The 13855-nt window shown below is 38.5% G+C and overlaps 1 protein-coding gene across 1 annotated transcript in view; it reads left to right on the top strand.

Moving 5' to 3' along the window:
- Window positions 1-1721: 1721 nt before the first annotated feature.
- The window catches only part of CDK14 (cyclin dependent kinase 14), a 261312-nt gene continuing 249178 nt past the window's right edge, over window positions 1722-13855 (top strand). Inside the window, exons 1-2 of the mRNA XM_070729146.1 lie at window positions 1722-2425; window positions 11040-11071. Coding sequence (XP_070585247.1) covers window positions 2332-2425; window positions 11040-11071 — 126 coding nt within the window. The 5' untranslated portion in view covers window positions 1722-2331. The remainder of the gene's footprint in view (window positions 2426-11039; window positions 11072-13855) is intronic.

Raw genomic sequence — 13855 nt, 5'->3', positions numbered from 1 at the left:
ATACAGTAGTAGAACAAATCTAATATTAAAAAACATATAAAACCCTATCATTATTTAAAAAATCAAACAGCACATTCATACCAAACATAAAACAAAGTATAAAAAAGCCTGGGGAAAAGGTATCTCAACTCCCCCATGCCTGGCGGTATAAGTGAGTCTTGAGTAGTTTACGAAAGACAAGGAGGGTGGAGAGATATTGGAACACTGGTAAACATGTCCCCCCTGGTCCTTTTCTTAATTAAACTATCCATGCCCAGTTCCTGCAACCGTTCTTCATATGTTTAGCCTCCAGTCCCCTAATCATCTTTGTCACTCTTCTCTGCACTTTTTCTAGAGTTTCAACACCCTTTTTGCATCGTAGCGACCAACACTGAACGCAATATTCCAAATACTGTATGGTCTTACCAAGGCCTTATAAAGTTGCATTAACACTTCACGTGATCTTGATTCTATTCCTGTTAATGTAGCTTAGAACTGTGTTGGCTGTTTTGGCAGCTACTACACTGCTGGCTCATATTTAATATGTAATACCTGTGCTTAACTGACTGGTATATATGATCCTGGCATGGAAATCTTTGAAACTACGTGGTACAAGTGCACTACTAGAGTGCCTTCCGTCCCCTGTTCTATGGCTCTCCTATATCTCCTATACCTTTCTTCTATTCCTATATCTCTTCTTCTATTCTTTCATTGATATGTTCTATTACTATACCTTCTTTTCTATTATTTCTTAGATATATTTTACTATGAGTATCTCCTCTATAACCTTCATCATGTATTTTACTATGTGTGTGTGTATATATATATATACCCACTAAAACCCTCATTGTGTATTGGACAAAATAAATAAATAAATAAAATAAATAAAAATAAATCCTCTTTCAATAAAATAATGAAAAACAGATTAATAATAATAAGAACAACAACAACAACAACAACAACAATAATAATAATAAATTAGATTTGGATTTGTATGCCGCCCCTCTCCAAAGATTCGGGGCGGATAAACTCAGAATGAACTCTAAATCTCCAGACTTTTGTTAATATGTCACCTTTCAAAACATCGCTAAACTCGAAAAAAGCAACGGTCTTCTGCATCGCTATAGATGGGAGAAACATCAGGGCTGAGGACTGAAATAGGAAGTTAAGGAAAGAAGTCCAGAAAACATCGGCGACGTAGAGAAGAGTCGATTACTTCCTTGCGCAGAGGGTCGTTGCTGGGAAACAACAGGTCGCTGTAATCCTCTGGGTTGAACTCAACTAACTCCAGGGAGACTTTATTCCAAATATTGTAAATGCATAAACTGAGCCTGAAACTCGTATTCGCCAGAAAGAAGAACCCAAAGGGACAATATTTATATTGGGGGTAGTGGTGGTGGTCGCTTTCTTTTAAGACAGGGAAAACTAGATTCACAAACAAAAACAAAACAAAAGCAAAAGACCTAAAAATGGTACTTTGGAAAGACGATGCTCCACGTTCTCAACAATCCAAAGTTATAAGATGCTCCAGGACGGGGCAATTGCTTCTCACTCGGCAGCTGAGTCCAACCCCACCTCCAAAAAGGAAAAAGGCACCAAGAGGGGAAACAAGAAACGCGCCAGAGCGCGTGCGAGAGAAACACTCCGGCGGAGCCGGCGTTCGCCGCTTGCGGCCAATGAGGCGGCGGAGAGGGGAGAGGGGAGGCGGGGCGAGGGTAGATGGGCGGCCTCCGCCTTTAGGAGAGAGCGCGGGCCGGGCGGGGGCGCAGAGGCGGTCCGGGGCTGGGGAGCGCGCGGGGGTTGCCCTTTTGGTTTGCGGCTGCACGCGCGGCTCTCGCGGCTCCCCGGGGCAGGCGGGCGGGCAGCTTCCCTCCCCGCGCCTTTCCCAGCTGCAGCCTTGTCTCCCCTGTCCCTCCCTCTCCTCCTCCTGCTTTTCGGGTCGTCCCTCTTGGCAGCCTTCTGCTGTACCTCTTCTTCCTCTTTCCCCCCTTTTTTCTTACCTCCCTCCATCCCTTTAATTGCCTTTCCCCGACGTCCCCCCCCCCCAATACTTCTCTCCCCCTACTAGAGGGACTCCGCTCCCGCCGCCTTGCCTTTCCTCCTCCGCCCCTCATTGTCTTCTGCAGCCTATTGCCCAATTTCCAAAGCTGGGGGAAAACTCTCTATTGGCGAGGACGAGGCAGTCCCGGCTCCTTTCCAGCACTAGCTAGAAGGCGCGGGGGGCTTTCCAGGTTCGGCCGGCAAGGGTGAGCTGCACGGCGGCAACCTTTTCTTGCAGCGGCGGCGGTGTCCGTCCTTCTGGTGATCCGCCAGGCGTCGCGTTGTCTTGGGGCGCTCGGCTCGTCGAGCCCGATGTGCGACTTGCTCGACTCTCAGCATCCGGCCGAGAAACTTACCAGAATGAAAAAGTTACGGCGAACTTTGTCGGAGAGTTTCGGCAGACTAGGTAAGGATGGGTTGTGTGTGTATGGGTGGGTGGGTGGGAAGGAGGGAGGGGGCGAGCGGGCATTCCTTAGCCGCGAGCTCCGTTCCAGTTATCGCCTCGCGACTCCGTGGGTCAGTTTGCAAGCTTGAATTGCTTTGGCTTACTCCTTGAAATTGTGTCTGCTGCCAAAGAAGCTCAAGCTTGTGCTGGCGAGAGTGATGGGAGTTGTAGTCCTGCACCCTCTGGAGGTCGCCCGGCTGAAGTTCTTTCCATCATAGCACTTCAGTGGCTCGCTGCCCCAATTTTCTGACCGCCTTTTTGTGCGCTACGATACTATTAAAAAAAAAAAGAATAAAATAAATAAAATAAAAGTGTGCCTAATTCAAACCGTTTTACCTAGAGGTCATCTTGCGAATTAAATTGAAACGATTAACAGCTGTTATGTCCCAACATTGAGGTATAAATGCGTTCATTCTGGTTTATCCTTAAAAAAACATTTAGCTGCTACTGGGTGTTGATCATATTTAGCGTAAAATAAACTATGTGTAATCTGCTTAAATTGCTGGTGTAGTTTGACATGGAACATCTCCAAATAGGGTAATTGAATGGCAGCATACTCTCTCCTTAAAAAAACAATAGATATTAATTTGTTATGCACAATTGAAAATGCTAAACAGCAGTAGAAAGTACTTTGAACCAATTGAAACTTATTTTTTAAAAATGGATTCAAATCCCTTCAAACTATGCTTTTGAAAAAAAGTGTGTTTTTACCCTATTGATGAATGTTAAGAAAGTATAAAGCAAATAAAAAGGTGCATGAACCTTAGGACTGACTGCAGCTTTATAATGTATGTTTAATGACTTTCCTATCACTTGTTCCAGATGATACAATTATAATTTGTTTCATTCATTTTTTAATGCAAGATTGAAGTCAAAGGTTTCCCTACAAAGGGTGTGGAAATGGACAAAGTTAAATTTATCAAAGGGTATGAAAATAAAAAAATTAAATGTATCAAAAATAAACAAAGAATATTGTAATAAAATTATATGTCATTGATAATAGAGGTGGACAGTTGTAAATGGTATTTAGGAAAAAAGTGTTTCTATTTCTTTAATAGAATTAGAGTGATTCTCTTCTAAAGTATTATTTCTGAATATTTGAGAGAAAGAAGGTTCCAATTGTTTGCATACTTGAAATTGCTCAGTATCCCTTGCGGCCAGAATGTAGAGTTAGTTCTCCCAGATGTGAGATGGAACAAGTTACACATGTAAACTAAGTGTTTCAGAAAAGATAATCTAAAGGAAGCAATGTGTGAACTTTTATTTGAAAATGGGATTTATTTCCTGCACTGTCATCAATAATAATGGTTTCTCTAACAAAAAGGGTATCCTTGGCCTTTAGGAAATGGATATCTTGTTCAATAATAATAGTAGGAATATGAAAATGCTTCCATGTGGCTTAGTGGTAAGACAAAATTTGGAAGTCAAACTAATTTCCAGCTACAGAAGTTTTCAACTGCCTATTAATTTGTAATCTAAGTTGTTTGGAATGCTGCAGATTTAGTATCTCACAGAATGTATTATAAGTTGTCCACAGTATAAGAAAAAGCTCACTGTGTGCATTGTACCTTTTTATTCCTTGGACCTTTTATTCTGGTGGCTAAATTAGCTACCAGAAGTTGCTCAGAAATTTTCTTACCTTTGCTGGCCCAGTGTTCCTTTCATCTTTTCTCACTTCTTGCTTTGTAAATATAGAAACACCATTTGAATGACACAATATGATCCTGTGTCATTAATATAGAGATATATAAGATACTATATTTGCATTGGATGTTCCACAGCCATCTCATAAATTTCATAGATTTCTCTTTATTCATCTGAATAAAATATCAGAGTATACATAGGAATGTATACTTGAAGCAAATTTTACTAGGATGCAAGTTGATTTAATGTTGTTTATTATATTTATACCTTGCCTTTCTTCAAGGCAGGTAACATTTTTCCACATTTTTAACAGGTTGGCAAATACAATGCCAAATCTGCCTTTGAAGTACATTGCAAGCTATTTTCTGGTTAGAATAAGGGATGTACATTTTTAGGTGGATTATAGAAAGGGATATTGAAATTTGGAAAAATTCTAGTTGTTTTTATATGCAAAATTACATGCTAGTTTTTTGAGGTTTCCTTGAAACAAACAGTAAATGTTCTGTTGTGATTATATAAAGATCTGGGGAATCACAATGAATTTGAACATTTCAGGTCAGTTCTTCCTAAATTGCTGCCTTCAGATGGATTTATTAGACTGTCTCTTTCAAAATTCCGGTAAACATGACCTTTGGGATCTCTGTAGGCCAACATTTTCGGGGCAATTGAGGAGGCCTGTTTCAGATCAGCTACTGAAAAGGAAATGAGTGAATATCCTTACTGTACAGTGTTACCAATCACATTGCTCATAATTATTCCTAATTTAATCTTTGGGTTGCTTGAGGATGTATAAAGCAATTTTTGCTTGAATTAAAATGGCTGAAGAATATTAGAAACTTCTTTATACAAAATAGCTTGTGACTCTGGATGTCTCAAGTGTAAAGATTTCTTTTTAACTTTTGGGCTTCTCCCACTATTGGCCTGACCCAGGTGTAGAACTTAATCTTTTGTGTGGACGTTGGGTAACTCAAATGCAAAATAAAGGCATGATATCTGATGCCAATAATATCAACCCTGGGGATGATTTTTGAATAGCATTTTATCTGGGCTAAGCCTCTGATTGATACTAAGTACCTGATAGTATAGTAATGGTGTCCTTGCTAAAGGGCTGAAAACCAGCAAACCATTCAGATAAATAAAAAAAAGCCCCATTAGTCATGACCTGTTACTCCCGTTTATAATGTTTAATTATTTTAATGCCTGAGCAAAGTGTTTTGCTTCAAGCAGTTTGTTGTAGACATTGCAGATTGCTGTAGGAATTCATTTCATTCATTAATTATAAGAACTTGAGCTCCCTTGCCCAAACCTTGTGGATCTGTATTTCATTTCACACACTGGCTAGCTGGCCAGCTAGCCCTAAAAAACCCACTATGGTGGCCTTCTCAAGCTGTTGCCACCCAACAGCTGCTGTTTGTTGGCATTCTGCCTTAACCTTGGGTGGTCTGTTTTTGACTCATACTTAATAGCCATTGATAGACTTTCTCCCTGAATCCGTTAATTTGCTATTGAAGCTAGTGGGTACAGCAATATCATATTGCAATTATTTCTATAAATGAATTATGCATAATGTTCTGTCCGGTCACTTTCTTCCCTCTGGCCACTTTCATTGAATGTGTAATACATTATTAGGAGGCAAAACCTATTGTGCATAATTCTGTTTTTTAAGAACATAAAGTAACATTGTTTTCAAATCTAACAAGCCCTCTTTGCATCAGGCATTAAAGTCCAACCATACTTTGAATGTTGTGAAGCTCCTGTTTAATCTGTTTAAACCTGCTGATAGACAACTTTATTGAATGTCTTTTAAATTTCAGCATTATGAAAAGCTTGGATGTTTTTGTTAAAAAAATATCATTATATAATTAAACTTTTAAGTATCTGACACAAATGACTTTTCTGTGTCTTACTTTAAGTGAGATCTATCTTCTTTATTTTCGTGAGTCAGAAAAGGGTTTTGCATTTATTGTAATAATACTTTTCTATACTCCTTCTATGGTAGGCTCTATTGCATCTACATTGAGGGAAGTATGCTGGGTACCCCAAGCTCTGTTTTAGGCCCAGTACTCTTCAATATCTTCATCAATGATTTGGATGAGGGGATAGATAGGGAGCTCATCAAAGTTGCAGGTGACACCAAACTAGTAGGAATAGCCAACACTGCAGAAGATAGGCTTAAGATGTGGAAAGATCTTGACATCTTGATCTTGATATACGTAAACATTAGGCACACATTCATTCACTTTTTTCACCACAATTCATTGGTGAAAAAGTAAGGTTCTACATGTAGGTAAGAAAAACCAAATGCATAGATGTAATATAGGTAGCATCTATCTCAATTCAAAGTGTTGGTTATGACCTATAAATCCCTTCATGGCACCGGGCCAGATTATCTCCGGGACTGCCTCCTGCCGCACGAATCCCAGCGACCAGTTAGGTCCCACAGAGTGGGCCTTCTCCGGGCCCCGTCAACTAAACAATGTTGTTTGGCGGGACCAGGGGAAGAGCCTTCTCTGTGGCGACCCCGGCCCTCTGGAACCAACTCCCCCCAGAGATTAGAATAGCCTCCACCCTCCTTGCCTTTCGTAAGCTCCTTAAAACCCACCTCTGCCGTCAGGCATGGGGGAACTGAGATATTATTTCCCCCTAGGCTTCTACAATTTATGCATGGTATGTTTGTATGTATGATTGGTTTTATAACAAGGGTTTTTAGCTGTTTTAGTATTGGATTGTCACATGCTGTTTTTATCACTGTTGTTAGCCGCCCTGAGTCCACGGAGAGGGGCGGCATACAAATCCAATAAATAAATAAATAAATTAAAAAAAATTAAATTAAAATTAAAATTAAATTAAATTAAATTAAATTAAATAAATTGAGAGAAGGATCTTGGAATTGTAGTGGACAATCATTTAAATATGAGCCAGCAGTGAGCTGCAGCTGTCAGAAAAGCCAAGACAGTTCTAGGCTGCATTAACAAAGGGATACAATCAAGATCGTGTGACATGTTAATACCACTTTATAATGTTTCAGTAAGATACACTTGGAATACTGCATTGGGTTTTGGTCACCACGATGTAAAAAAAGATGTTGAGATTCCAGAAAGACGGCAAAGAAGAGCAACAAAAATGATTAGGGCATTGGAGACTAAAACATATAAAGAATGGTTGCTGGAGTTGACTGTGTCTAGTTTATTGAAAAGAAGGCGTGACTGTCAAGGGTCCAAGTAACAGTCCCAACGGAAAGAAAAAAAATCAGAGGCTTGAATTTTCCTTAAAGTTCAATTTTATTAGCGAAGTTATATTGGCACATCTGGGGAGACCCGAATCTGAAAGCTTCTGAGTTTTCCCCACCCAAAAGAAAATTCAAGTCGCTACCCCAATACCCACATGTCCATCACATCATCAAATCAAAGCACTGTCTCAACTGGAGATGCTTCTCGGTCACACCCCTCCAGGTGCAGGGTAAAGTGGCCTTGACTCTCAGAGATAGGAATGTTATTTTGATTACTCTGGAGTCAAGTGGAGTCATGCAAACTCCCTTCCTGGTTTTCAAAGCACCAAATGTGGCAGGCCTGAAGATCCAAGGCCCAAAAAATGATTTCCAGGCCTGACAGTACATGATATCAGTATTCCAATATTTTAGGGGTTGCTATGAAGAAGAAGTAGTCAAGCTAATCTGAAAAGCACTTGAATTCAAGACAAGAAGCAATGGATGAAAACTAATCAAGGAGAGAAGTAACCTAGAATAAGGAGAAGTTTCCTGACAGAACAATTAATCAGTGGAACAAATTGCCTCCAGAAGTTGTGAATGCTCTAACAATAGAAATTTTGAGTAGAATAGAATAGAGTAACAGAGTTGGAAGGGACCTTAAAGGTCTTCTAGTCCAACCCCCTGTTTAGGCAGGAAACCTACATTACTTCAGACAAATGGTTATCCAACATCTCCTTAAAAACTTCCAGTGTAATTCACAACTTTTAGAAGCAAGCTGTTCCACTTTTGAAAAGTGATTGGACAAACATTTGTCAGAAATGGTATAGGTTTCCTGCCTGGGATAGGAAATGGTATAGGATTCCTTTCATTTTTGTCAACGTTGCTTTGAATCCCAGCGAGGGGAGCCTCAGGGGAATCCCAGCGCTTTGGCTGGCAACGGAAGTCCGGAGGCGGGGATTCCCAGCGGCACAAGGCAAAAGGAGTGACTTTTGGGCTGGGGTTGCAAGCATTTTTTGCTTTTACATTGATTCCTATGGGGGAAATTGCTTCGTCTTACGAACTTTTCATCTTACGAACCTGGTCATGGAACGAATTAAGTTCGTAAGACGAGGTATCACTGTATATTAAAAATCAATCATACCCATTCAGACAACAACCATACATAACATTCGTCGCCCAGGAGGCTAAGATCTAATCGCCCTAAGCCTGGCGGCATAAATGAGTCTTAAGACTCTTGTGGAAGGCAAGGAGGGTGGGGGCACTGTGAATCTCTGACGGGAGCTGATTCCAGAGTGTCTGGGCCCTCACAGAGAAGGCTCTTCCCCTAGGCCCCGCCAAGCAACATTGTCTATTGACAATGGAGAAGGCTGACGCTGTGGGACCTAACCGGTCGTTGGGATTCATATGGCAGAAGGAGGTCCCACAAGTAATCTGGCCCAATGCCAAGTAGGGCTTTATAGGTCATTACCAACACTTTTGAATTGTGTCTGGAAACCAATCGGCAGCCAATGCAGTCCACGGAGTATTGGAGAAACATGGGCATGCCTATGAAGGCCCATGACTGTTTGCACGGCTGCATTTTGCATGATTTGCAATTTCCGACCACTCTAGCCCCATGTAGAGAGCATTGCAGTGGTTGAATCTCGAGGTGATAAGGGCATGAGCGACTGCGAGTAGAGTCTCCCTGTCCAAATAGGGCTGCAACTGGTGCACCAGGCAAACCTGTGCAAACACCCCCCCCGCCACAGTTTAAAGATGATGGTCCAAAGTCAGCTGTAGATCGAGTAGGACGCCCAAGTTGCGGACCCTCTCTGAGGGGGTCAAAAGTCCCGCCCCCCCCCAAGAGTAATGTAGGGACAGATGGAAGTATCCTTGGGAGGCAGAACCCACAGCTACTCCATCTTGTCGGTGTTGAATCTGAGCCTGTTAATACCCATCCAGACTCTAACAATCTCCAGACACCGGCATATTACTTCTACTGCTTCACTGAATGGACACGGGTTGGAGATGTATAGCTGAGATTAGATAGGAAACATGGCCAGATAAGCTAATTCTGCTTTATTGTAAAGCTATATCAAGAGCATTTTACAAGCCTCAAAATTATCTTTATTCTTATATTAGTTATACAGCCCAACAATTTAGGGAGGGTATGTCCCAAGGGTCTGGCTCTGCTGACACTGCAGCTGTGGGCTATGTTCCCCTTATCTGACTGTTCCCTAATCAAGCATCCAAAGTCATTGTCACATACCATTTCAGATATGTGATCAATTATGGTACTATGGAATTTTATAATTTTAAATTATAATTTTGCAAACTTTAATGATATTACTTGAATAATATTACAGTAAAGCACTGAGTTCTTAATTTTATTATATAAGCTTTTATTTAGAGCTAAAGCAACTAATGATTTAGTTCAAATTCATTTAGTAATCTCAGTCTTGAATTAGATTTTAGTAATTTTAAAACTTTAGCTTAGCCAGTATTTTAGAGCCTGGAATCTTACAGCACTGGATGCCTAATGATGATAATAATGTGCAGTAGCAAGGACTATAAAGATAGAAACAAAATAAAATAAAATAAACAAAGTTAGATTCCAGGCACAGAACAAGTTTTTCTATCCTAGTATAGGTGTCCACATTCCCCTGTGATAGTTGGACAAAATTACAGGCAGTCCTAGAGTCACAACAATTTGTCAGCTCTTCATTAAAAGTCCTGTTTTTCTTTTGAGGATTCCTCTTTATTCTTCAGATGAAACTTTATTCTGAGCACATACAAGGAATAATAGGTAGGAAACTTGTTTATGTAGCTCATGGTCTTTTTACAGACGCACACATCTCTCTTGCTGTAGCTATGCCCATATATTTATATAAAAGAAATGAATAAGTGGAAATTGAAAACTGATTTATTACAACATATTTACCACCCTCTAGCATCTTTCTTTAAAATAGTAATTCTCAGATCCACATGAATCAGAAAGGTGGTGTCTTCAATGCTTTGTTTGAACAGGTGACCTTTACTCAGGTAATGGTAAGGATAAGCTGTAATGCTAAAAAGCTATGAGGCTAAAGAGAAGAGTGAGTTTCCCTTCTATTAATGCCTTAATGTGGCAGCCATCTGGTAGGAGAACTCAGAATGTACTTTCAAAATGCACTTGCTCTCACTGACAGGATCTTTTTGATAATAAGCAAGGCTCTGGTTTTGTTTTCTGTCCTTTGAAACTTGATTATTACAGTGTGTTGTCATGTCCAGTATATCTATAAAAGCAAAAAATAAAATAGTGTGGTGTTTGGAGATACTATCTCACAGAAAAGCACAAATTTGTCAGAAAGCATAAATTTGTCAGATGTATAACACTCCTTGCTTGACAAAAGCTGCAGATAACAATTTATTGTTTGTACTGTATATTGTTTTCCAACATTGCCTCAGTTCCTCTTCATTTATTCAGCAGTTTCAAGCAGCATATGTAGCACCTCTTCCTTTTTTCTCTCTCATAACGTTTGTTCTTAAAAATAGCATAAATTGTAATATATACACGAAACATATTTCTTGTTTTACTTATTGAACCAATAAATATAAATTTGAGACAGCATCCCATGTATTTTTCTAAGAGAAGTAACTTTATTCAAGTTAAGTTAAATAACTGCAAGGAAATATTTGTTTGATTTTTAGCATTTTGTACTAGTAATGTAAACTAATTAGATAACAAATTTTATCTTTTTGTAGCCTTGAAGAAAGATGATAATGGCTTGGATGAGGTAAGTTGTATTTTCTATTTTCAAATTTTATTTAAACAAATATTGGGAAAATATTACAAAATTAAAAAGAATAATAGTGACTAAAAGAATAAATTATACAACATACATACAAACACCATGAAAAAACTACATGAAACAAATGTAATGTGATTTGAAATAATTAAATTTCTAATTACAAGGAGAAATTCTAATTTTATGCACGCATAGTTCAAAAAGATATCTGTATAGATGGAATAATATAGTATGCTAATTTAATTTATAAAAGGGTATCAAATAAAGAAATAAAATATATTTGTTGCTATGTTACTTTTTTGTTGCTATATTCTTTTTCACACTTTTAAATATCACTGATGTGAAGAAATAAGTACTTTAATTCTTCCAGTTTATTGCTATAGGAAGGAAATTGAATAATTTTTACTTTGCACTATTTTTTCAAGAATGAAGCTGCATTAGAATTATTTATTAAACACTATTGGTAAAACATTAATTTTACCAATGTTTTTAAAAACCCTTAGACAAAATGCAAAACAAAGGGATTAATGACACTTTTCAATATGAATATGAAATAAAGAGCCTGTCTTAATAGAGGCTGTAATACATTTTTAAGGATATGTAGTATGATTTTCTATTTTTATAGGGGGTGGTTTCTAAAATAGATTTAAATAATACTTTTATATTACCAAATATTGTATATCGACTCACCAAATTTCATTTGATGAGTCATTCCTTATTCTTTTAAATACTTTAAAGAAAGTCTCTTCTATTTAATGTACGAATTTCTAAAGTATTGATGAGATTATTCTGACTTATAGGGTTTTAGAAATCCACTATCCTTCATACATTGATAATAACCTTGATTTATAAAATCTTACAAGTTGAAAAAGAAATGACTGAATATGGTTGCACAAAACCGCATTAGAACTTGTGAGTAATTTTTCTGCAGAAGATATTCAACAGAAAACCTCTTTTTAAAAGATATTGACATGCATGAATAATTAAGAACAGCAGTTAGGCTGCAGTATAGAAGATTTGTTTATTTATTTATTGTTATGAGCCACAATGGCACAGTGGTTAGTACTGCAGGCTATTTTTGCTGGCTGCTGACTGCCTACCATTGGAAGTTCAACTCTTACCAGGCTCAAGGTTGACTCAGCCTTCCATCCTTCTGAGGTGGGTAAAATGGGGACCCAAATTGTTGGGGGCAATATGCTGAGTCTGTAAACCATTTAGAGAGGATTGTAAAGTACTGTAAAGTGGTATATAAGTCTAAGTGCTATTGCTATTGCTATTGGAACCTATACATAAGAAAGTGATCAACTAAAGTTTAACACTAAATTGGTGCCAGATAAAGATAAATTGAATTCAGAATGGATTGGACCTGAAGCACTTGTGGAAACAAGATGGCTCTAAATGAATAGTGCACTTGATTTCCGACTTCTGCTTGTTCTTTTCTACAGGAATCATATTTTTCAATGTGTTTAAAATGTAAGTGGCCTATGAATAAAATACGTACTGGAGAGTTTCTTCAAAACTTTAACATGTGAATTTATGGTAGAGGATATTAATTTCAGAAAATTGAAGTACAGTGTTCCCTCGATTTTCGCGGGTTCGAACTTCGCGGATAGCCTATACCACGGTTTTTCAAAAAATATTAATTTAAAAATACATCGCGGGTTTTTTTCTATACCACGGTTTTTCCCGCCCGATGACGTCATACTTCATCACCAAACTAATAATTTTTGCAAATAAATAACAAAAAAATTAATTATTGTTAATAAATAATTATGTTTATAAATATCAGGATCACTAAGTGTCTTATTCAATGGTGAGTACCAGTAATAATGGTGAGTAAATGGTTGCTAAGGGAATGGGAAATGGTAATTTAGGGGGATAAAGTGTTAAGGGAAGGCTTGTGATACTGCCCATAGCCAAAAATGGTGTATTTACTTCCGCATCTCTACTTCGCGAAAATTCGACTTGCGGGCGGTCTCGGAACGCATCCCCCGCGAAAATCGAGGGAACACTGTATTGTCCTAAAACATGCACTTAGAGTTAATTAATGTGAATTGTTTTAACTTAAAAGTAGGCAACTACATAATTTATAGTTCTGAAAATGAATATTCTGAAGGATTTTAGAATGCACCATTCCTTATTGTTTTTTTTCTGACCCAGCTATTCCAGAAATAATTTTTAAATTTTCTGGAAATTACTTTTTTGAACCAGAAATGTTTCTTTTTCTAGATCAGGGGTGGCAAACTTGATTCCATTGAGGGCCGAATCAGGATTGTGTTTGATCTCAGGGGCGTGGGCTGGGTGTGACCAACTCAATATCTCAACATCTCTCGTGGAGGCATTTTTGGTGGCCAAGCATTTTGCCAGCGAAAATGGGCTTCCGAGTTGCGTTTTCAGCTGCAACAGCCTCCTGCAACCCTCTGCCAGCAAAAATGAAGTTTGCAAGGGCCGTACTCTGCCCTCCTGAGCTATGTTTTAGGTGGCAGAGACATTACAGGCTGGTCATTTGCTGTTTCCAGAGTGGCCCTGCAGGCCAGATCTAAGCACCTAAGGGCTGGATCTGGCCCCCGGGCCTTGAGTTTGACACCCCTGTTCTAGATGAAAGTGGGACTGAATTGTCTTTTGTTTTTACATATTACTACTGAATATTTTTCAGTTTTACATATTCTTATTGGAAATTATTATCATAGCCACAAATCTCAATAGTTCTATTTTTATAACTTGTCTGATCCTGATTTTTTAAAATAATCCTATATCTATAAAGAAAAAAAA

The sequence above is a fragment of the Erythrolamprus reginae genome, chromosome Z (genome assembly GCF_031021105.1).
Source record: "Erythrolamprus reginae isolate rEryReg1 chromosome Z, rEryReg1.hap1, whole genome shotgun sequence".
Lineage (NCBI taxonomy): Eukaryota > Metazoa > Chordata > Lepidosauria > Squamata > Dipsadidae > Erythrolamprus > Erythrolamprus reginae.
Note: the sequence above shows the minus strand (reverse complement) of the source record. Positions and strands in the feature narration are given on the sequence as shown.